This window comes from Lagopus muta, chromosome 4 (assembly GCF_023343835.1).
Source record: "Lagopus muta isolate bLagMut1 chromosome 4, bLagMut1 primary, whole genome shotgun sequence".
Classification (NCBI taxonomy): domain Eukaryota; kingdom Metazoa; phylum Chordata; class Aves; order Galliformes; family Phasianidae; genus Lagopus; species Lagopus muta.
The window spans coordinates 31,534,654-31,558,264 of NC_064436.1; the positions used below are offsets into that span (position 1 = coordinate 31,534,654).

The following is a 23,611-nucleotide window of genomic DNA, read 5'->3' on the forward strand; positions in this document are numbered from 1 at the left end:
CCTTCTCTTGTGGTTCAAAACTTATTTTTAGAAAGCTGTGCAGTCATCAGCATGACTTTAAAACGTGGTTTGTAGCACTGAAGTTAAAAACACTGCCTGCTTTGTGGCACTGCACCCCCTCTACCACAGGGGAAACCAGCCTGGCTGAAACATGGTGAGAACCGTTTTGCTCACTGCTGACTGTGCCTGCACATAACATGCTTTAATTATAAACCACACAAAAAACTCTTGTGCAACGGAGTCTGAAATTCACGTGAGCAGAGCTCACCAGACCTCCACCAATGCTACATCTAACACTGATGATTCTTCTGCCAACACAAGCAGGGGAGGAAAAAAGAAAGACAGTGGGCCTTTAGGGGATGAAAGGAGGAGGAATAAATACAAGGAGAAATATTTTTCTGCCACAGCACTGAGTTAAATTTTCTAGACTGCCACCATTGAGGCATTTACTGTCTGCACATGCTACAGGGAGAAAAAGAACCCAAGCAAAACCTGATCAGGAACTGATGCTCATGAACATCTCACCAGTGTTCTGCTTTCTACTGTCAAAGAAAGCGCTTCCCCAGCCAACTCTCCTCAGATGTGAAATTCACCTTATGCCCAGAGGACGGACAAGGTGGTATTTATTTTAATTCAACAGTTCTGCAAATTGTTGGTGCTGACAGTGTTACTAATCTGACAAGGGATTCCCCTGGCCACAGAGCGTTATCTCACTGGCACCAGCCCGAATCTCAGCCTGACATTTACTGAACATCTGTACTACACTGGTGCATCAGCATTAGATAGTTAGAGTGTTTAGTGTGTCTGAAAAAGCTCGGCTCTAAATTGCTGCATTTTCCATCCAGGGTACAAAAGAAAGCCTTTGTATTTGATACAAAGGGATAAATCCCTGAGTAGATACATGCCGCTTTACCAAACTCCCTACAAACATGACAACCTCAGTGGTGTAGAAGCAGTGGGGCATTCATGCCAAACAACACTTGTCCCCCTGGCAAGCAGGGCAGTGTTAGCATCTCAAAGGCACCACTTGTTTTCTTGCCTGGGCTGGAGATGAGCAGTCAAGACGAGACAGCATGGCAGGCAGTCACATTCACCAATGGCAGAGGCACGCAGACAAAACAGAGGAGACACAGACAGCTCAGCCAGAGCCTCTGCTGCCAGCAAAACAGCAGAATGTCAAAGGGACAGAGACACTGCTCAAAATGAATTAAAATACATATATGTAGGAAAAAAAGGATGAAACATGAAGTGTTGTGTTTGTGACTGAGGAAGTTCATGGCAGAGCAAGGCTGTTTGTCCATTCAGCCAGTGGCAGCACTTCCCCAGGTGTGGAGATGGAGAATCAAAGCAGCAGTGATGAGAAAGGGCTCTTTGCCATATGCAGAATGGCTGCATTTTCCTCCACCACAGAGCTGCTTTGGGGCCTGGTGTGCTGCTGCATGGTGCCCCCTGCTCATGCACAAGATGGCATCCTGAGAGACTTCCAGATCTCATACTTCTCAGAGATGTGAATAGGAAGAAGCAGCCCAGGAAAATCTGGCAAATTCAGGCTTAATTTTTTTTTTTTTTTAGCTTTAGACAGATGCAAGTGGTGAACTCAGGGTACAAAGAAGTCTTGCAGTAAGAACACGAGATCCTTACGCAGTGTGGGACAAGAACTAGAGTAAGGAGGGTGGCAGTGTCCCTAGGCATGTTTGGGGGTGCGTCTGAGAGTGACCCTGAAGTCAAAGCCTTGAGGAGGTGCTGGGGCCCAGGAGCAAGATGACACACCTTAAGCGCAAGCAAATGAGCACAAGAAAACGAGAGCTTGCATTAACACAGACTTACAGACTTTCACAATTAGAGAAAGCAAAGGATGAGAGAGAAAGAAAAAAAAGAAAAAAGGTGCAGAACCATGTTCTCGAGATCGGCAATGCAAGGGTGACTGAGATGCAGCTCTCCGCGCTGCCATTTTGGACTGCTATCACTTGATCAAATCACACAGCTTTTGTACAGCAAAACAAGCCCTTACCATGATTCTCCTGAGTTTCTGCTTTACATGGCAGCAGGGGTTTGAACACACAATTGAAATGCTGCCAGTTATCAGCATCTATCCCCTGGCAGACCTTTGTCATTAAGCAGAGCAGGGACAGTCTCCAGCTCTAACAGCATTAGTGAAGCTCCAGCAGGCTTCCACGGGAACCAGGCTTGCCTCTGTGCAGACACATTTTCCCTCTGCACACAGCCTGCTCTGGGCTGCTGCAAAAACAGAGCATCCCATCAAATGGGAGGACTGCTTAGGTCTGGCACGGGGAGAAAGACATTTTTACAGTGGCTGTCCTCCCCTGTCCCCATCCTCCCTCTCTGATTGCAGAATGAAGACTAAACCCTCAAGTCCCTCCACGTGGCAGCTCCCACACGTGCTTACATCTTGGTTTGTCATTTCCCAGTAAGGTCTCTCGCCATAGGACATCACTTCCCACATCACAATGCCATAGCTCCACACATCGCTGGCTGATGTGAATTTGCGGAAGGCAATTGCTTCAGGTGCCGTCCATCGGATGGGGATCTTCCCTCCCTGCAATGAGAAGGGATAAAAAAAAAAATACAGATTGCAGAAGAGGGCAGATAGCATGCAAAAGAGGACAAAACAGCACTCCTTAGAGCACTGAGGGATGTTATTTTCTCTCTGGAAAGAGACATCGAATTTTAAAGTAAATCTGTTTGACAGCATGGGGCCCCTTTCCACATTATCTCAGCCCATAAGCATTTGTAGGCTGCCTACTAATTGGCTGTCCTGAAGGTTTGTTGTTTGAATGCTGTTTGAATGCTGGGACATGTATAGGATCAACATCTCAATTATGTTGCACTGGTTGGTAGGGGAATACAGTTCCTCCATTTCTAAGAGCGAGCGGGGGAGGAACAGACAGCTCTGAAGCCGGGGAAGACTTTGATCTAATGAGAGCTTCATGCAAATTGCTGCGGAAGTAATGCCTTTTTTTTCCCCTCAATGCAGTCCCAATCCTGCAGAGAGATCTGCACAGTGGGCACAGAAATCTGTGCGCGCAAAGACCTGCCTGCCTGGCCTTGGCTGCGGGACTGAAAACGATGTCACCTCCCACAGATCACTGTGGTTTATCTTTTATTGCATTTATTTTACAAATACTATTACTCTAGCACAGGGAGAGCTGTCAAATGCTCTTTGGTATTTCCTTTTCCTCTTTTTGATTTTAGGAATCAAACTTCAGACCAGCTCTGAGAGAAGGAAGGGGGGAAGGGGAGTTTGGATTAAGAAATACTTTTCTCATTGGGTTTAAAGACTTGTCTCCCTTGATATATATCAAAATATATCTTACTGTGAAGTCCTTTCCTCTGTGCTGAGCTGCATGTTGGAAAATCTCCTCGAATGTCCCCTAATGCTGTTTGTTATTAGAAAAAGGTAGAATTTGGAACACATTTAAAAAGCAAATTAGAAAAGTTCCTTCTTCCAATAATTATTTATTCACAGGCTTATCAGTGCATGCCTTAAGTGAAGGGCCAGATTCTCTGCAGTGCCAATTAGCACACAGCAGCAAGTTGCAGTCACAGCAGGGCTGGATGAGAGCCCTTCAGCCCACAGGGAAGCCCTGGTCCAGCAGTGCTCTGAGCCCCATCATGGGACTGTGACTGCCAAGAGCTGAAAAGCCTCTCCCAAATAGCAAAATCTTTCCAGGACCGGGGAATGTGACCCAGGGAGCTCCCATCACAATACCCATGGAAAAATGTGTTAATAATAAGTAGTGTTGGAGCGTGCCAACCTGACACGCTGTTGGAAGCTTTCTCCAGGACCTGTGATGCTGGGAATGGGTGCTGCCCACCTGCCTGACACAGGTGATCTGATGCCCAGAATGGATGATTCCTGCCACAGGCTGGAGCAGTCCTTTCTCAAGTTTGGGAAAATTAGTGTTGATGAGGAAGGTGGTAAACACATCACATTAGCAAAAGACATTATGTGCTTGCCAGTTTTAAGAGTTGAACTGCCCAGGAGACCACTATGGGCGCCACTCTTGGTCCTTCTGACCTTAGGTATTCACCAAAGATGGCAAAATACAGCTGGGAGTACAGCAGCTTTAGAAAGTTTGTTATTTGACTCTGGTGCCCAACACAAAACCTCTAAGTTATGAGACTGCCATTAAGTTCTGCTTTATTTGGCCATTCTTGCTTCTAAGGTATAGACTGATCCAATATTGATTAGCTGACAACATTTGGTCAAACACTCATACATAGTTTTGGGCCTGTGGACTTGTAGAAACCTCTTTGCCAAACGGCCTGACTACCAAAATGTGTCAGGAAGCACATTTTTCTTGGACTCAGTCTGTTCAGTATTCCCATATGTGGTGCTCAGGGACATGATCTAGCAGTGGGTTCTTAGAGTAAGGGTAGTATGATTAGGTTGTGGTTGGACTTGATCTTGAGGGTCTTTTCCATCCTGAGCAATTCTATGATTACAGAATCACAGAATCGTAGGGGTTGGAAGGGACCTCCAGAGATCATCGAATCCAACCCCCCTGCCAAAGCAGGTTCCCTACAGCAGGTCGCACAGGTAGGCATCCAGGCAGGTCTTGAATATCTCCAGAGAAGGAGACTCCACCACCTCCCTGGGCAGCCTGTTCCAGTGCTCCGTCACCTCACTGTAAAGAAGTTCTTGCGCACATTTGTGCGGAACTTCCTATGCTGCAGTTTCCAGCCGTTTCCCCTTGTCCTGTCTCCACACACTGCTGAAAAGAGTCCGGCCTTGCCACTCTGCCCCCAACACCTTAGATATTTATAGACCTGGATCAGGTCCCCTCTCAGTCTTCTTTTCTCAAGGCTGAACAGACCCAGTTCACTCAGCCTTTCTTCATAGTGGAGATGCTCCAGGCCCTTCACCATCTTTGTGGTCCTCCGCTGGACTCTTTCCAAGAGATCCCTGTCTTTTTTGTACTGGGGAGCCCAGAACTGGATGCAGTACTCCAGATGAGGCCTCACCAGGGCAGAGTAGAGGGGGAGGATCACCTCCCTCGACCTGCTGGCCACGCTTTTTTTAATGCACCCCAGTAAGCCATTGGCCCTCTCGGCCACAAGGGCACACTGCTGGCTCATGGCCAACCTGTCGTCCACCAGGACACCCAGGTCCCTCTCTGCAGAGCTCCCCTCCAGCAGGTCATCCCCCAACCTGTACTGGTGCATGGAATTATTCCTCCCCAGATGCAAGACTCTACACTTGCTTTTGTTAAACCTCATCCGGTTTTTTTCTGCCCAGCTCTCCAGCCTGTCCAGGTCTCGCTGAATGGCAACACAGCCTTCAGGTGTGTCAGCCAATCCTCCCAACTTCGTATCATCAGCAAACTTGCTGAGGGTGGTCACCATCCCCTCATCCAGGTCATTGATGAAGATGTTGAACAAGACCGGGTCCAGCACCGACCCCTGAGGAACACCGCTAGTTACAGGCCTCCAACCGGACAACGATGGCACCGCCAACGACAACCCTCTGTACTCTGCCAGTCAGCCAGTTCTCAACCCACCTCACTGTCCACTCATCTCTCCCACACTTCCTCAGCTTTGTTATACAGATGTTGTGGAAGACAGTGTCAAATGCCTTGCTGAAATCAAGGTAGACTACATCCACTGCTCAATTCTGTGCTGATTCTATGATATAACTCACCCTGGTAGTGTACGCTGCTTCAGGATCGTCTTCTAGGACTCTGGAGAGGCCAAAGTCAGACACCTTGCAGACTAAGTTGCTGTTGATGAGGATATTCCTGGCAGCAAGGTCTCTGTGTACGTAACCCATGTCAGACAGGTACTTCATCCCTGATGCGATGCCTCGCAGCATCCCGACCAGCTGAATGACCGTGAACTGCCCATCGTTCTTCTGCAAAGGGAAGGAGACATTTGATCAGATGAAAGTCTCTGCACCCTCAGCATTGCACGTGCACAAATAAAAATGCAAAGGCGAGTCTCTAGGGAAGAAAAACAGGGAAATTAATAATTCATTACTCTCATGCTCTGACCATGAAGCTTTTCAAAGTTTCATTGTTTGGATAAGCATCTCTAGAGACAAAGCTAAGGAAATGTAGTTCTTTTAACTGGAGATCAAGCAGCAAGCTATTTCCAATGGTGACTGATGAAAAGATTGCTTCAGGGAGAGAACATGTATAAAAACACCAGGACAGACTATCTCTGAATCAGCCGACTGAGAGGCGCCAAGTTGCTTATAAATCCTACCTGCAAAAGTCCACGTGTCAATATTTGGGGCAGGAGCTCTCCCCATGCTACTACGCTGCATTTCTAACTGTTTCCTCCGTCTTCTCAAGGAGGTCTCATGAAAAGCTTTGACATTGCCTGGTTTTTGCCACGATGCAGTATGGATGTGTCAAGAAGTTTGGCAGGATGAATGAGTCCACACAGCACTCTGCTCTTTAGAACAAACACAACATTCTACAGTTTACTGTTATCTGCTTGTATCAGTGCATGAACCATGTCTTCATGAGACTGCATAAATACAGACCAAGCAGATAACTGAGCTAATTCTGCCTCCAGACTGCAGTAATGGCTGGACCAGCACCCAGCAAACATTTTTGTTGATATTAACTTTCTGCAAAGAACACAAACTTAATCCTAGCCCCCCTGGAGCAAGTCTCTAAGCATTACCTTTAAAAATGTATCCAGAGAACCATTTTCCATGTATTCTGTTACTATCATTACAGGTTTGCCTGGAAAAAAAAACCAAACAAGTGTGCAAGATTGTTAGTAGCAATTTATTAAAAACAACAACAACAACAACAACAACAAAAATAAAGTCATTTCATAATGTTTCTGAATGTGAATATGTAGTCACGCAATAGTAAATCTAAACTGAGCAGCCACTGGATCCACAGGATGATCACACTTCTTGCCCACATGTACACAGAGACAGGGGGATCAAGGAAGGGAAGAAAAGGTGACCCCGAATCATGGATGGGGAGCAAATCCTAGAGTGTTTAGATGGCTTTTGTGAAAGAGGTTACAAGCTGAACTCTCATAGTCATGACAGCTGCCCCAGCAGAGCCAATACTATAGCCTCCACACTCTGAAGTAACTACACGAGCCCAACGGGAGCAACCAGAATGATCTGAAGTCTCTATCTGAGTGTGATAATCATCAAGGCTAGGAAAGGATGGGATTACATCCTGTGTATTTCAAGAAATCCCATGTGACCGTCCCCGTAAGTACATCTGAAATATGAAAAGGAATATTAATGCTGCAGGACAAAAGCAAATAAGCACAGAGCGAGTGGCAGTGGAAATTAGGAGGTTTCAGTGTACAAGAAGAACAAAGCTGTCAATCAGCCCCCCAGAACGGGATCAGATGCCCTTTCTCCAGCTCCACGCTGACCTCTGTGCATCCCACTCCTGGTGGATGTGCTGGGACACCCACTGCTCCCTGGTGCCGGCACGGAGCTCCTACTCCCTCCTTTGGCTACAGCCCAGAGCGGAGGGCACAGCCTGCCGCGGGGCAGATGTTGGGTTAATACCAGTGTCGAGTCTGCATGCAGGGAAGCACCAGCAGCCTGACTGCAATTACAATTTCAGGAAGCTCTTTGCTGTGCCGATTCTTTTTCACCTTCCCTAAATAATAACAAGATCTCTTCCCAAGATGTGCACTGTATTGATTCAGTGAAGTAGTTAGGAAAAAAAAAAGGATCAAAACAAAAGTTCTTAACAAAAGACCTGGCCTCCTATTGTTGACAGGAATAATAATGTTTTTCAAAATCCATTTGATTAATTTTCATGCCCGAGTCATTTTAATGGTAATTATATATATAGTTTTTGCTCAGTTTTTATATCTAATTTCTCGCTAGCTTGCCACAGTAGCATAGCAATAATTAATGTGGTGTGCTCCAGCCCTTGTAAATTCAATGAAATCTTATAAGAACATGTAAATTATTTTTTATTTAAATCAATTTGCATTAGCTAGCATGAAGCACAGACAAAAGAGGAGCTGTCAGTTATTTGTAAAGTGCATTATAAGTGTCTTTTGTTGAAACGATCAACGAGAGCTGCCACATGTCATAACATGCACACGGAGGTAAATGCTCTTAAAATCAGTTCATATTCTACCATTAAGACTGATCTTAATCTTCCCACTTTCCCACTATGTTAACCATTTGCCTAATTTACTGTTTAATTATCTACATAATAAAGATAATTGTGAACTTGTCAATCAGAACTCTTGCCGTTGTGCAGATCCTACCTATGTAGCAAAAGGGACTTGCACTGCTTCCATTTTTTCAGCTCTTATCGCAGCTATTGTCTGAGCTCAGAGCTTGCCAGAAGTATTATTTTTGAAATGAGAGCTGCACCCTGGGGCCAGGAATAATAATATCATGTGTCCCAAACACTGCAAGCTTTGTCTTCAAGGATGGCAGACTTGAGTCCGTGCAGAGCTCGATGCACAGAATGGACCCTGTGATTGTGGAGGAAAATCCCACATACACACTCTCTTTTTACACTAAAAAAGCATTCTGGGATTGCATGAACACAGCATGGTGATGCATGTAGATAGCAGAGCCAGACAGGGAAGTGCTGGCACTGGTGCCAGAACAGTTGCAGCCAGCCACATGGACGTGAACTTTCAAATGCACATCTGCTTCTTACAAAAAAGTTTGCCCCTGCTCTCAACAGTGCAGATTCCCATTATGTTAGTTTTCAAAAGATAATGGGGTTCTTTTATTTGTTTTGTTTTCAGTGGGGAAAAACAGAGAAGCAGTGAAGTGAAGCTGCTGCTGTTTGACTGTATGTGCGTTGGCAAGGTGTTTCTCTGCATCACTGATGAGTGATTTAAGGTAAAACCTGGATTCTTTAAGCCACCTGTCATACAATCTCCACAGAGAGCATGCTGCCATTTCTGATGTGCCCAGTCTAATGAGTTGCTGCAAAGCGACTGCAGGATGGGGCCCTTATCTCTGACACATAAAGGCAGCACTGCAGCGAGACTGGCATCTCATCACCCCACCGCCCCCAGGGACCTCCTGCAGGATCCCACCTTGGGTTTCCATCTGAGAAAATAAAAGAAGATCTCTGCACTTATGTTTCATTATCTGACAGCCGCAGGTTGACACTAATTGTGAAATAAATTAGTCCCGTATCCAGGAGCATGGAAATAAGGACACAAACAGAGTAACTTTTAACCAAAGTAAATTAAAAGTAAACACTGGCCCTTTTAATGTGCTGGTTTGATTCTCTGTCAGCAGGGCTCCCTCCCGCTGGTGGTTCGGGGCCATAAAATGCGTGCAGATGTCATTCCTACCCATGTACACATTGTCAGAGCAATGAAATGGAATGCTAATGAAAGAGGGACTGCTGCCTCTGTAAAGCAGAAATAGCTAAGGGCTTGTCTGCATGGGCACAATGAAGACCATTAATCCAAGTTATCTAAAGGTGGGCATTTGAAGTAATTAGTTAAATGGCATTGAGGCTATGCATGAATATTCTCATTCAAAATTAAGAACGGACTAATTCAGTTTCACTTAATTTACTTCTGAAGTAAATCAGGATGCATCAAAGATGTTTCACACTAAAGTTCCGAATCTACGATAGGGCAGCGACTCAGTTGCTAAATGGGAATAGAAGTTAAAAAGTACTCAGAGATAGCATCATAGTCTGGGATTTATAAAATTGTTTTGGTACATTCAAAGTCCATTTGCTCCAAGTCCAATTTAGAAGTTGCTCTGCTCCAGCGAGGAGAAAAAGGGTTCCTGACCCCTCCCTGAAAAGCTGCCACAGTTCATATGGAAAACTTCAGTCTGCTTTGGAAGAGGACTGGAGAAGAGGTGGGCTGAGTAACTGCTGAGTCTCCCCTCCTCAGGCTCAATGAAAACTGAATTAAATAAGCAAACATAATGTGTAAAGGAGAACAGCTCCAGCAGCACTAATGGAGGAAGAGCTACCTGAGATATAAGCTGGGGGCTAAGGACCTCAGGAGGGAGACAGCACTCCCAAACACCCATCCTGGTTTTGGGATTACATGTTTGCAAAGGAAACACCTACAGGCACAGACATTAGAGGGCACTGGCCAGAAGAACTCAGGGCACAGAGTCGGCAGAGCCATCTCCTCAGTTTCTAGGGCTCAGACCCCTGCAGGCAGCCAACAACTGGATCTACCCTGCCTCGGATACCTCAACCTCGGGAAACCTGGGAAAGTGAAGCACTCCTTCCTTCTCTGCACTGTGTTTGCATCATCTTTGAGAAAAGCATCTGAAATCCAGAGCCACCAGTCATTCAACACTGTTGCATTGCCTCCAACACAACACAACAGCCCAGGTCATATGGTTGCACTTACTGCCTTTCTCAGCTCCCCTTTGCCATTTATTCCCAGCTCAGTTCCCAGAACAAATCCAGAACTCTTAAGCTGTAAAGCCCTCAGCACTACCACAGCCTTTGAATCCGATGGCTCCTTTAAGCAAAACCTGCTTGCTGGGGAGAGCCACATCCTCTCTCTAAGTGAGAATCCCACCCACCTGGCCCTGACAGCAGAAAGACTCACACCCATGTCAGCAGCAGCTTTTATGGCTGTGAGAACATCACTCACTTCCTGCCCAACAGCCCTCATCCCTACAGGGCTAGAAATGGGCACTTTCTGTCCAGGAAAGACTGATGTGGTGAGGCTCAGCCATTTGCCCTTTCATATTCTCCTAAACATCGAAAGCTTCAGACCTTAACATGCACCCCTTGTCCCATACACAGGCCTCTCCATTTATTTGGTTCTTTCCACTTAAAGCACTCAGCTGAGTGTACAGGGTCAGACTATCATATGCTGCTTTGATGGGCTCACAAGTGGACATGCCCCTCAGATCAGGACACACAGCAAGGTCATACTCCTGGGGTAGAACTGTTGCACAGGCTGTGACACATTGTTGCCAAATTCATCCCCTACTTTTTCTCCCCCGCCTTTATAAAATTTATTTGTAAGAGAAACCTATTTTTATTTTTTTTCTTAAAAGTTTTGAGAAATACGATTTCAAAGAAAAAAGCAAGACAAGGCTCTTGACTGCAAACTAGAATCAATTCAGAGGATGATATGATGATATTAACAGGACAGACAGCCAGTGTCTGCATCTTCTTCACTGTAACTCTGAGAAAGAGCTGAATCTGGAGAAGATGCCTTTAGTGAATGATGGTGCTAACAGCAGCCATGTGCCCCAGATACCAGCATTTCAGTGGTAGTGGCTAAGTTCCAACATTACCAGTCATAAAGGCAAAAGGGGTTTCCGCCATTCACACTTGCGAGGCTAGCATCTCTCAGGCTAGCTAAAAACTTCCCCAAACACTTGAAATATAATTTTAATTGAAGGAGTTGTTACCCACAAAAAAACCTTTGATGCAAATAACTTAGCCACACTTATTTCTATCTGGCAAATATCGGGCTGAAATAAAGCACACTGTGAAATGCTAGAGAGAACCCATAGGTCTGTTTGTGGGAAGACATGCATGCACACTCTCACTCCTCCAGATCCTCTAAAGCTTCCAGTCAGAAGAGCAATGACACCTCTGCACTCTTTTTGCACTCTCACCTCAGCTAACTTCCATTCTTGCTCACATCCCCTGTGAGCAATCATGAGGTCCCATCATGACCCTCTGCCAGCACTTTGCTTCAGAGGCTTCTCAAAATAAGACGGCTGGAAATCATTTGGTTTGGCTACCCAGTCTTTTGATAGCAAAATTCTCTACCTTTCCCTGTCAGAAAAATCGCTCTCTACGTCTCAGCATTTCTTTTCTCTCATTGGAGCTCATATGGTCTCAAAAGTAAAGAAAAAAAGGCAGGAATGGGAAGTGAATCTGCTGTAAGCACTGAGGGGAAGGCTTGGTATCCTGGCATTCAAAACGGTCCCACGTGGCTTCATTTAATGCAGAGGATGCAACCCAATTATTTGGAAGGCAGAAGTCATGCAGCACGCTCCGCTGGCCCTCAGGCATCCTAACCTTACTCCTGTATCCACCATCTACTCCACCTGCACATAGCCAGGCATACAATCTCCCATTTCATTAACTTCAGACCTTTGAAAGGGGATTTTCTCAGCCCATGTGTATTACACCTTAGGAGTTAATATTTTTCATCATTTCCGTTCCCAGACCTACCAAATGTGAAATTTCAGGCAAGGGGAGTTTGCTGCTTTTAGAGAAACAATGAAGTGCGCACTGACAACCTGAGTTACCCAGTGCTTCGTCCCCTACCTCTCCCATCAGCCAGTGTTCAAAGACAGCAGTCTGCAGCAGTCTGCACCTACTTTTTGTGACAACGCCTTCCAGGTGGATGATGTTGGGGTGGTCAAACTGCCCCATGATGCTCGCTTCTCCCAGAAAATCTCGCCTTTGCTTCTCTGTGTAGCCCACCTTCAGGGTTTTGATAGCCACTGGAAATTCACGTTTTCCCTGCAGTTTCAGCCGTCCACTGCAGACTTCTCCAAATTCACCTTCAGAAAAAAATCAGAAAGTATCACAGTATGCCTAAAGAATACAGAGCACGTATCTGTTTGTAGGATACTGCCTATCTTCTACAGAAAGCTAATCAAAAATACCCAGGGCTGTCCCACATTTGTGAATATGGAAAGTAGAACATCACAGTGATAAACATCACAAACAGCCAGTGCAGCACACGCCATAAACACAAGAAAACTAGGAAGCTGCAAATCTCAGTCTTTTAGAAAGATAAGCAGAGCTGAACGAAACACTCCTGGTGACGGGTTTGATCCCACTCTAAAGGTGAGCTGTTCCAGTATGTAATTTTCCTAAATTTAAAGAGCTATGCCCCATATTCCATGGGGCTTTTTCTCATTTCATGATATTTTTGCCTACTAGATGAAAGACTCCTGTCATATCCTGTGTCAATGCTCTGTGTACATAGCTGTAAAACACAAACCAGTTGCTTCTTAACCTTCCTTTGCTAAGTTGAATAGATGGAATGCTGTTACCCTCTTACAGCAACGCATACTTTTATGGACTATGCACTCTTTCCAATTTTACAACTACCTTTTTTTAGAGGTAGCCTAAATGGTTATTTTAGGTGAACAGTAAATTATCTTTAAAAACACAGGATAAGAGGATGCCAGATATTCCTGCTGTTGGATGTGAATCCAAACACACAGCTTAACTTGAGCATAAGTGGAAACTTAGTCTTTCAACCATGGAAATTAAATGCCTTGGACCTTGGTTTGTGCTTGTTTTTGCCTTTCCCCCTTTTTAAAAAATCTCAGATGAACTTTCAATCTTAATTTTTGCTTCAAGACTGACTTTAATCAACAAGGAGAAAAAGATGAAAGTAGTGCAAAAGAATCTGAACATTAAGTGATTAATTTCTCTTAGCATTCATAGAAGTAACTCAGCTTGGTCCAAACTTGTCTGTTTTCTGCCATTTTTAACTCAGTCACTGAAATTAAAAATTGCAGACAGTGGCAGGTTTGTCCCTGGCTTCTACTGAAACAAGGGTACGCTCCACATACCTTGCAGAGTGCCTAACGGCACAAATATTTCACAGCCCTTTTCTGGTTTCTAATGTTATAAATGCCAGCCCTACACACTGCTAGGGATCACAAAACTCATTTCCATACCAGCTCCAATAACTCTTTCAATGGTTATGCACGAAGCTTCTATTTCCTTGGCAAACTCGTGGACGGCTTGATTAGGGTCCTCGTAGGTGTGGGGATCAATGTAGGTTCTTACACCAGGCAGTTTAACTGCAAACACAAATTAGTGTTAAGAGCACATGACACAGCAGATGAGGATAATAGTCATTTCTATCTCTTGCACTGTCTGCTTTGCCAAAAAACACGGCAGCAGGGAAATCTATTTCTACTGCAAAAATGAACAGATAATGCTTTTTGAATGCTCTCTGAGGATGCCCCGTGCTTTGAAACACTGTGCAAGTGAGCACTTCCAGAAAATGACATTTAGTTTATATGTGACACATGTGAATCTTCATCATATTTAGGAAAACCCATGACAGTGGCCAGCTGGGAAGACAAGCAGCTTGAAGTTCCTTTTGGTGCTGAGCAATGGGCTGGCGCAGGGCCTGGTGCAAACCTGCGCTATCAGGAGACCTAGCTTCGTGCTGAGCAACTGTTAGAGAATGCCTGGGTGACCTTGGGCAGGCAGCTCTGCCTCTGCACACTGCAGTCCCTCATTTGTAATTCTCCCCACTGCAAAGGTTTATAAAGGCTTTGAGGTGTTTGACAGCACTGGAACGAGCCCTGGAAGCTGGTTATAGCCCAAACAAGCAGCCCTCCTGCAGGAAGAAGAGCACAAAATGAAGAATGCTGAGCAACAACTTGCAAAGCAAGTCAGATGGATGGCAGTTGATGGAGAGCTGCAATAAGTTATGCCCTACCACTCATATATTAACTAATCAATCAGCCACATTATTTCAGATGGAGTTACTGAAATTTAAATGAACAGAATATTTGCAGTACAAAGCCTGTGGGTTGTACCAGTGTAAATGTAATCAATACCAGGCTTTCTCTACAGGACTCAAGAGGAAAAAAAGTATTTTCATTATCTTTATTATAAGTTTGTTTTGACAATCATTAAGGCTACTCACATGAAGAAATGCTCATCAGTCTAATAAGACAGCTACATTACACAGTGGCTCTTAATTGATTTGCTTCCTGCTGCCTTCATTACATAGCACTAATGGAAATCTGACTTTTGCTCGAGATACGTTTGCCTTTTCCACCCCAAAAGGCACTTTACTGTTACACATCCACAGATCCCACAACATTTTATTAAGGAAGGCTTTTCAGATGCTGGCTTTGAAGGTACCAAAGGACTAACTGTAATTGCAATATGTACTTTTCAGCATCACCACGGAGGCTCATTTATTCACACCACCTTACAGTCGTTAATATGGCATTTCTGGAAGCTTCCTAAGAGTAAGAAGTGAACATTAATTCCTCATGTCTTGCAGAGGCATCCAAAGCAAAAAGCAGCCGTGGGTCCAGTCCTCACAGCCAGCTGTGGGCTGGCTGGAGCGGAGCAAAGGTTTATAACAGGTATTCTGTACAGACGCACCCAGAGCACACACTGAGAGCTGTGACATGCCAGCCAGGCAAAATTAAAAGCATCTTGAGTCGCACTGTGTATCCCAGCACCATGAAACAAAACAAAATGGCTGGCGAGGCTGATCCACTGCAAACATTCTGTTTGCATCTGTTTGCTCCATCCTGGAAAAAGAATATGTAGGCATGAATAGCTGGGCGCAAATAAGAGTTGTTCCAACTCTCACGTCTGCACTCTGTTCTCTGTGAGGCTTGGAGCAGGGGCAGATGGGGACTTACTGAACAACAGAATTATCTGGATTCTTTTGTAAATTAACAGCAAAATGATTTCTGGAAAAAAAAAACACCCTCAGTTGTATTTCTCATTACCAGGCAGAGCAAAAAACACATATATCCATGTTGGAGCTTTACTCACTGTGGCCATTATGAAAATGCATCTTTTCTTCTTCTGGGTCTTGTTTAGCCTTGCTGTAGCCGCACCGCCTGGAAAAAAAAAACAAGAAGAACAACAACAAAAAAGAATGCTTTTGTCTCTGGAATAGCAGAATCCCCCTCATTACCTCAGTTGGGCAAAGCACAAAAACCCAGAGCAGTGACAAATCCAACCTCTCAAGTGGCTGTTCTGCTGCTGTCCCAGTTTTAGCTCATCAAACTACTTGCAATTTCCCTAATGGGATTCAGGGCCCAAGGCCCACTGATTTTCAATTGGACTTGTGCTTCTAAATCCCAAAGATGCCTCTGAAAACTCCATTCTGCCATACATCTAATTTAGCTATTATTATGAAAAAAAAAAAGCAAGAGCAGGAAGGACAATGGAAGGGGAATGGGATGAAACATTAGAATTGCAGAAATGGGATCTCCTAGTCAACAGAGCTCAAACCCCAGCTTTTGCAGGTACGATCCTGTATGTACTGCACTGTCCCTTTACACACTGCATTTGCACAGAACTAAAAGTTTTTGGTACTGTAAAAATAGCCTTGTGCCAACATAACATGCAAAATGATAGGGCTAAAACAATGACTATCTGTTGGCTCACTGCCTTCCAGGGTCTTCTATATACTCCTGGCTCTGACTGGGTTTCCTACACACCTCCTACCTTATTCAAGGGAGCTACCATTCATGCAACCCTTTCTGACCAGCAGCAAGACAGATGGAAGGCACGCAGTCACTGCCTGACCTATCTTACATCTGCGTTAGCACCAGGCAGTGCAAGGATGCTGCTGGATCCCACTATAGAGCTGTGAACACAGCCATATAGGAGTCACATTTCCCCAGAAAACCTTCCTGTGGCTGCCCTGCCCTGACTCAACCCTCAGCCTTTGCACTGGTTCTCTAGGGGATGCCATCACACCTGCAGTAAGTGGCTACATTTCTGAAACCTGTTTCACATCGATACCACTTTGGAAGCTACAGGGTAACCGCATAGGCAAGGACAACCACTGCATACACACACGTGTGCACTTTAAAGTAAAGGATGAGGTGTGTAGGATGCACATATATCTGTCATTGTTCTCAAGGACCCAATATAATAACTGGATACAGGTACTGAATCATCCTGAAAGCAAACCACATGGACATGAGACATAGGGACATTGCTTGTAAGAGTGAAAAACCTACAAGCAACGCTCGCAAGCCAGCCAGCACACAGCTGGACAGCTGATGTTACACCTCCAACAGAAAACCTCGATTTGCCACTTGAAACTGAGAAACTTGGGAGACTTCTCTTTCATCACCCAGGATTTTGGGACAGGGCATGCACACACTCCAGCATAACTCACAGCAAGAAAGAGTGTATGATTAGCAGAAACAAAACTGCAATTAGGAGGAGGCGATAATAGGCATCTGCATGAAACATGCCCTCAGCGTGAAGTCCTATTACCGTGAACTGCTGTCTGCCTGGTTGCAAGGGGCCGAGCAGCCTTTCGGCTATAGGATTTTGGCACCAGATCTGTGAAACGATTAAAAACAAAAGCCCGGCAAGGGGATGCAGGCAGGGCTGCTGGGCTGGGTCTGGCAGCACTGGGCCCCAGAGGGCTGAGGAGGGCAAAGAAATATGAGCTATATAGTTACTGCCAGGAGGACAGCAGGGATGTGGGCTTACCTCTACGAAAGGGAAGATGTGACAAGGCGAGACAGGAAAACAGTAGAGGCAAGTAAAGGGCAATGGATTGCTACAGGGTGCAAAAATAAGGGGGGGGGGGAGTGACTAGCAATGCAGGGGCACAAGCACAAAGATGACAAGGCCTCTACACAGGGAGTAATGAGTAAGCAGGCTACCCATGCACGGTGCGATTGCAGCAGCAGTGACAGAACCACAGCCAAGCAGAGACCATTGTGCTCCGAATGCAAAACCAATGATAGAGGCAAAGAACAGCCCAGAGACACAGCTTGTGGGTTATTCCCACTTTGCTCTTGGCATTGCTCTTCTGGCTCTAGCAGCAGCAGTGCCATTTCCCATGCCGAGACCCTCACAGTAAGGGCCATTATAAAGGGTATTTTGGTTCTTATGATCTCTGGGTGAAAATGGATTCTCCTCCTTCATCATGCTGTCTTCCCCTGAAAGCCAAGCAACTAAAGAGAGAAGTCTCAGTATCAGTTCCCACTTCTGGCAATCCCAACGTTTCAGCTCTGCAGGTTGCCAGAACTATCAGAATCAGCTTTCTGCAGAACTAGCTTTCTGCACTGGGGTGTGCACGTAAAGGAGAGTGTGGTTTTATATTCAAAAACTCCAAATTCCTCAATTCATCCTTGTTCTATGCACCTAAAGCACATACACCAACATTGGCTTACATGAAATGCAAAAATTTGTTTTGTTCATCTTTTCAAACAAAGGTCCTATTTCTTCCGCAGGCTTAGAGTGCTTCATATAAAACATACTTTTCTACTACTACTCTTTTTACTAAATGTATCTCACTCATCAAGAAGGAGGAGAGAGAGACAGGGAATGTGTGACCACTGATATACAGGGTTCTAAGCACACCATAATAATGCAAAGCACTGTTCTACCACACAGGGGTACACTTAAGGGACCCATGCAAACAAGTTGGCTTTGGCTCTACCCTCCACAGAACAATCCAGAGAAGCAGGCTATGCACATCCTGTCTGAGGCTAAACCTCCTTTCTTCCATTCTGGACCTTCAGAAAGAAGTTTTCTGACTTTCTTCCCTATCTAAATCCCACAAAAACCTGAAATTTCACATTGAAAGTCCCAGTTCAGTAAGTGAATCTAACTAGTAAATGAAATTACATAAATATTCTGGTTTTGCAATATGTCTCTTTGATAGAAAAAGCTCCCATTTGTTTGGGAAAATAATCCGTTTCTGCATGTGTATTTGCTCTTAATTCTTATTGGAAAAACTGCAAGTCTGAAGTCTCTTGATGAAGATTCGTTCTCCAATTTACTGTCATTATACAAAACAGATTTCCTTCATCTTTTCTGTATCACATACAGTGAAAGCAGAAATATTCTGACACTGCCTCCCACTGTGCTGGAGACACTCAGCCAAAGAGTTAATGGAATTGAGCAGCACACCTGGATCTCAGCTCATTTACTCCTGTTGTGGATTTGTCCCAGTTTCTGTCTCTAGAAAACAGATGTCCTCTTTGCACAGCTCTGTGTTGTTCAATAAAAGTATCAGAGGAAAAAAGTGAGACTTCAAATATTCTTCATGCATCATGTCTTATTTAAAAACTACTTGCAGATTGGCAGGCAGCTCATAAAACATTTATGGAGCAGATTATTAGAGTGAAGTTGTAAAATGATCCCTATATAGGTTTATAAAATATAAAACGGAGAGGTAGAAAGATGAAGAATCCAGCTGGGGAAACCAATGCCCTCTGCCTCGCATGATGCCAACTAATGGAGAAGAATCCTTCCAGTGTCAAGAGAGGAGGCAGGAGGCTCTCCCTGGACAGATTGGGATGCTTGCATCTGACCCAGTACTTCAGAATACCTTTGCTGGGTGGTGTGTGGCTCCACAGCCGCCTGGAGCACCCCCAAAAGCCACAAAATGCCAAAGGGAAGGAGTTTCCATGTGTCTGTCTCAGGCCACTACTCTGGTTAAAACTCAATGCAAGACAAATCCAGGAGACTGTCTCTAAAAGCATCTGGATCTCAGACATTCAAGCCCTGGGTGATGATATGGCAGTCTTTGTGTACCTTTTTTTTTACTTTTACAGTAAAATGCCAAAGCATTTCAGCACATGCCCAAAGCATTACTGAAACATGGGGATAATATTTAGTAGTCTTCGATGTGGAAAGGGGCCTCACTTTGTTAGGTTCAGCCAATACCATAAAGCAGTTTGGGTCCTGAAGCAACATGCAAACTGCTGTCCCATTCCTGCAGAGGTTTATACACGTATTCTGTCTCTTACAGACGAGACAAATGAACCCACTGCACTTATCTGAAACAGAAACGAACCCCCACTTGCTTTTCAGGGGTCAGACCTTCACTCAGAAACATTTCTTTTACTGTAAGTCTACTTTAAAGAGTGCACCCAACCCACCTTAAGCTGTCATTCTACAAGAGTTTTGCAAGGACCACAGAGTTGCTGTTTATGAGGGGTTAGTGCTCAGTTCAGGCAATTTTTTCTAAGATGTTAAAGCAGTAAGGCTGCATACGTGTTTCAGGGCAGGACAATGTTCCATCCAGAGGAACAAACAAACAGGGCTCTGTCCATCTGGCCAAGGTCCCATCTCCACTGCTTGTGTGGAAACAATAGCTAGTAGGGCAGATAGTTTTACAATGGATAAATGATGGTGATATTGAGAGCTAAAGGCAAAAATCCTTCCTACAGTGATGTTGGTCCACACCCATAATTCACCTTTGTTGCTTGCAAACCTGAAATGTATTTAGTACCACAAAAACATGGAGTGTTGAAGGGACTACTGTAAAATGAACATTTTTTCATACTGAGAGTTGTTTTTCTATCCACTTTCCTCCTGCTTTTTTTGATGAGGTATCTGTAATGAGTTACTTCCATTACACTGGACCAAGTTTTTACCACAAGTAATTTGCAGCAAGACATGTAGCTGGGAATAGCTCCACTCCTCCTCTACCTACTCTCAAAGACCTATAATTTAGAGAACAGGATTCAAAGAGCAGTAAAAGACTGTGAGACAGCAAGCTATCACCTTCAGTTCAGGTCAAAGACACTCCAGATGACTGGCCCAAGAGGAACCAGGGCAGGTTCCCTTCCTGAGGGCTGCTTCTCAATTGCTCTCCCCCCTCCACTGTGCAGTCCTGCAGCTGACCTCCAACTAACTTGGATGCCTTACAAAGGAAGTTTTGAAATTCCAGTAGTGGTATTTTTTGCCTTTAGTCTTTCCCTGCCTTTGCACTGATTGACTCTTTGCCTTCCTTAATCACCACAGGAACAATTAAAAATAAACAAGATACTGTTTCGTTCTCTTTCAGGAAGTGATCTCCATAAATCTCTTTAGAAATGTTGTCATGCCTTCCTATGGCACAGTTGATGACATGAAGTCACTTCTCCCATTTCCCCTCCCAAAACAGCAGCTTGTTGCACATCATTCTCTCTGCAGCTTTGGAGGAAACTTGTGGAGGGCATTTTCCAAGTCAGCCAACTGCTCCTTGCACATCTCTCTCTTCAAAACTGTTCATTTCATTCCTGTTCTGCTCATGCTCTGTTCCTTGGAGACATTTCCAATACTTCCATTGCTGCCCCTCTCTTCTTATAGTCCTAGCTGAGGAAATCTGAAGCACAAATCCCAAAAAGGGACTGCTTTTGTGTTGGTGGTACAGGCATGACAGAAAACAGAAATACCAGGAGGCGTACGGCAGAAATGCACACCAGAAGAGTTTTGCAGTCAAACACTTCAAGCTGAGCAGTTGAGCTTGCTGATGCTGCTCTTAAGCACTCAGAAGTTATGAAAACTAATTTAAAGATACCCCAAAATATTGCACTAAAGGACACAGAAATAGTTCAAGTTGGTGACAGCTGTGCTCCACCACCAGAGACCATAAGACCGCTGACATCACGCAAAGCCTCAGCATCCCCCAGGAAACACAGCAGAGCAGCTTCACACGTCTCACCCAGCTATGCTGCAAAACCTTCAGAGCTTAACAAGTGAGTAGGGCATCTTGGCACTTCGATGATCTCAAGGAGGGATTCAACAGGGGAGATTTTGCAAGACTCCTAGCAGGCTGAGGTTACAGCTGATTCAGAGATGTAAAACATTTTTCCTTCCAGGGAACAACTCAACCCACGTCCAGTCAAACCAAGAGAAATTAAACTCACACTTCCTTTGATGAGTTGGAAAAGAGGGGAGAGTATAAAGGAGCAGAAACTGGTGAGGCAGCCTGGCAAGAGGTGGTGGCAGAACATGACAGCATGCAGCACACACACCCAGCTCTCAGTGCCCGCAGAGATATGGCCAAAGCTTCCAGGACATATCGCTGCAAATAGCACCATGTCATCAGACCAATGACATACAGCTCGTTCCACTGACATGCACATCACATGCCGTTAAATGCCATAACCTGTACATACCCACCTGCCCTCCACCCCTTACAGGGGACAAATACCCCTCTTTTGGTGACAGAAAGCAGAATTTGATGAATTGCCCAGCACGCATGATGTTAAGCTCTGTTATGACACATAACATCTCCAGTGTGTTGTCTGGATCAATCATGGTGTAACGTATCAGATTTCTCTTCTGGGAACCCTGCTCTTGCTGGGGGAACACTCTGCCTTGGGTCATGCTATTTCCAGTTGTTGAGATAGACAAGCTGGATGCAGAGGGCAGATGAGAAAGTGATTTCCAGGGCAATACAAGAAAGGAAGGGAGAGGCAGACTGTGCACAGAAACATGGAGGTGGGACACAAAATAGGAGCCAGCGCAGGAAGGAACACTGACCATATTAGGCTCGGATAGGCAACAGCACGCAGAGAAGAAGCCCACCCACAGCCATGATCGCAGCAACTGAAAAGCAAACAAAAAGGCCCAGGATAAGGAATAATCCCACTGCCCTGGCAATGCCCAAACACATTAGTAACATTATTATACGCCCTTCTTCCCTTCTGTTTTAATTATTATTTGGCTCTTAACACTCTGGGCTGCAAGGATTTCATGGCACAGGCTACTGGTGATAAAAACGCCTTGGAAAAATCAGGTAGATCCCAGTCCTGCAAAACAATTAACCGTGCGCTTCCCATACCTAAGAACCACCATTAAGGTTAATGGCGTCACCCATGTGCTTAAACTTAAACATTGGAGTAGGCAAAGTGACTATTTCCACAAGCATGTGTGCAGTACTCATACTATCACCTTTAAAACACAAAGCAGTGGATGACTGCAAGCCCTGCTTTTATAGACCGTTATGCATGTACTCACTCAGTCCTTGTGTTTTGCACATGCATCGTGAATCTGCAGGAGCAGAGCCTTATGAGCTGTGTGAGAGCATTCAGCCCATGTCAAGTCAAAGCGTGGTGAGCTGAAAGGCACCATGTGCTCACAGCTCACTTTCAGAGGCTGCCAAGCCATTACGTTTATCAGAGTATGTATTTGCCTGGCATCAGCCTGTACCTCAGCAATTACCCTTCAGCCTTGTCAGAGAACGTGCCATGGACAATTTTCTGTCAGCAAGACTATTAAAGTGATATAGCCAAAAAAAGATCATAGGGCAGAAGAAACAACAGGAAGATCTTCAACAGCATACACAAGCACAGGCTCAGCAGTGCAGACCCCAGCTAAAGTCAGACGATGATCTCTCATTATTTCTCCTGAAATCATTCTGTGTTCTTGGAAAAATAAAAATTGTGCCATTCTGAGTTTTAAAGTACACCCTACGATGCCTAAACACATTAAAATAACCTATTTAGACAAAATTAACATTCTGCAACTGCACCATCTTAAATTACGATGCAAAATAACTTCAGGCATGCAATGATTTACAGAATTATATACTGGATTATGTGCTTACTTAAATTAGAACTGGTGAAGAATGGCTCTCTAAGCTCCTTTCACATCAACACAACAACTCGCCAGCATTTTATAAGCAGTAATGTCTTTTTTTTTTTTTTTTTAATTTTTCACAATAATTGACAATATTTGGTATTTTCATAATGCCCCAGATTGTGGAGTCATTAATATGGAAGAAGCTCAGCTTTCACTAAATCTCTTGATCCAATTTAACCCTGGATGTCCACGACTCAAAAGCCCCAGAAAGGCCAAAAGGAAGCAGTGCTTAATTTGTTTTGTGTCAACTCTGCTTTTTAATGGGTTCAACCTCACAAGATCCGAGTGCAGACAGGTCTCTAAAAAATCACTATAGCTATGATAACTATAACCACTCCCCAGTTAGCTTACATTTTAGCAAGGAGGGCTTTTCCCCCCTCAGGCATTTTCTAACAGTTGATGTCACCAGTTGTTCCCACACTGCTCAGCATGAAAGTTAAGGTTTTTGAAACAACAGTTCAATTAACCAAAAAGCAATGACTTCCATACAGTTAAAAGAGCTCAACAGTTTCTGAAACAAAGAAAACTACTCAAGCACCTCATCAGAAACTGAGCTGCTCTGAAATAAAACCTGCTCCCAGCACTGAACCCAGAGTACTTCA

At 44.6% G+C, this 23,611-nt stretch overlaps 1 protein-coding gene across 12 annotated transcripts in view; it reads right to left on the reverse strand.

Annotated features, from left to right (window-relative positions):
• EPHA5 (EPH receptor A5) overlaps positions 1 to 23,611 on the reverse strand; it is a 199,509-nt gene that overhangs the window by 19,045 nt on the left and 156,853 nt on the right. For 9 of the 12 annotated variants that reach the window (XM_048942710.1, XM_048942707.1, XM_048942709.1 and 6 more), the window contains 7 exons: positions 21,909 to 21,974; positions 15,444 to 15,511; positions 13,586 to 13,711; positions 12,266 to 12,451; positions 6,652 to 6,713; positions 5,663 to 5,872; positions 2,408 to 2,557 (listed from right to left, as the gene is read on the reverse strand). In XM_048942710.1, coding sequence (XP_048798667.1) covers positions 2,408 to 2,557; positions 5,663 to 5,872; positions 6,652 to 6,713; positions 12,266 to 12,451; positions 13,586 to 13,711; positions 15,444 to 15,511; positions 21,909 to 21,974 — 868 coding nt within the window. The remainder of the gene's footprint in view (positions 1 to 2,407; positions 2,558 to 5,662; positions 5,873 to 6,651; positions 6,714 to 12,265; positions 12,452 to 13,585; positions 13,712 to 15,443; positions 15,512 to 21,908; positions 21,975 to 23,611) is intronic. The other 3 variants (XM_048942711.1, XM_048942705.1, XM_048942704.1) reach the window with 1 other exon arrangement.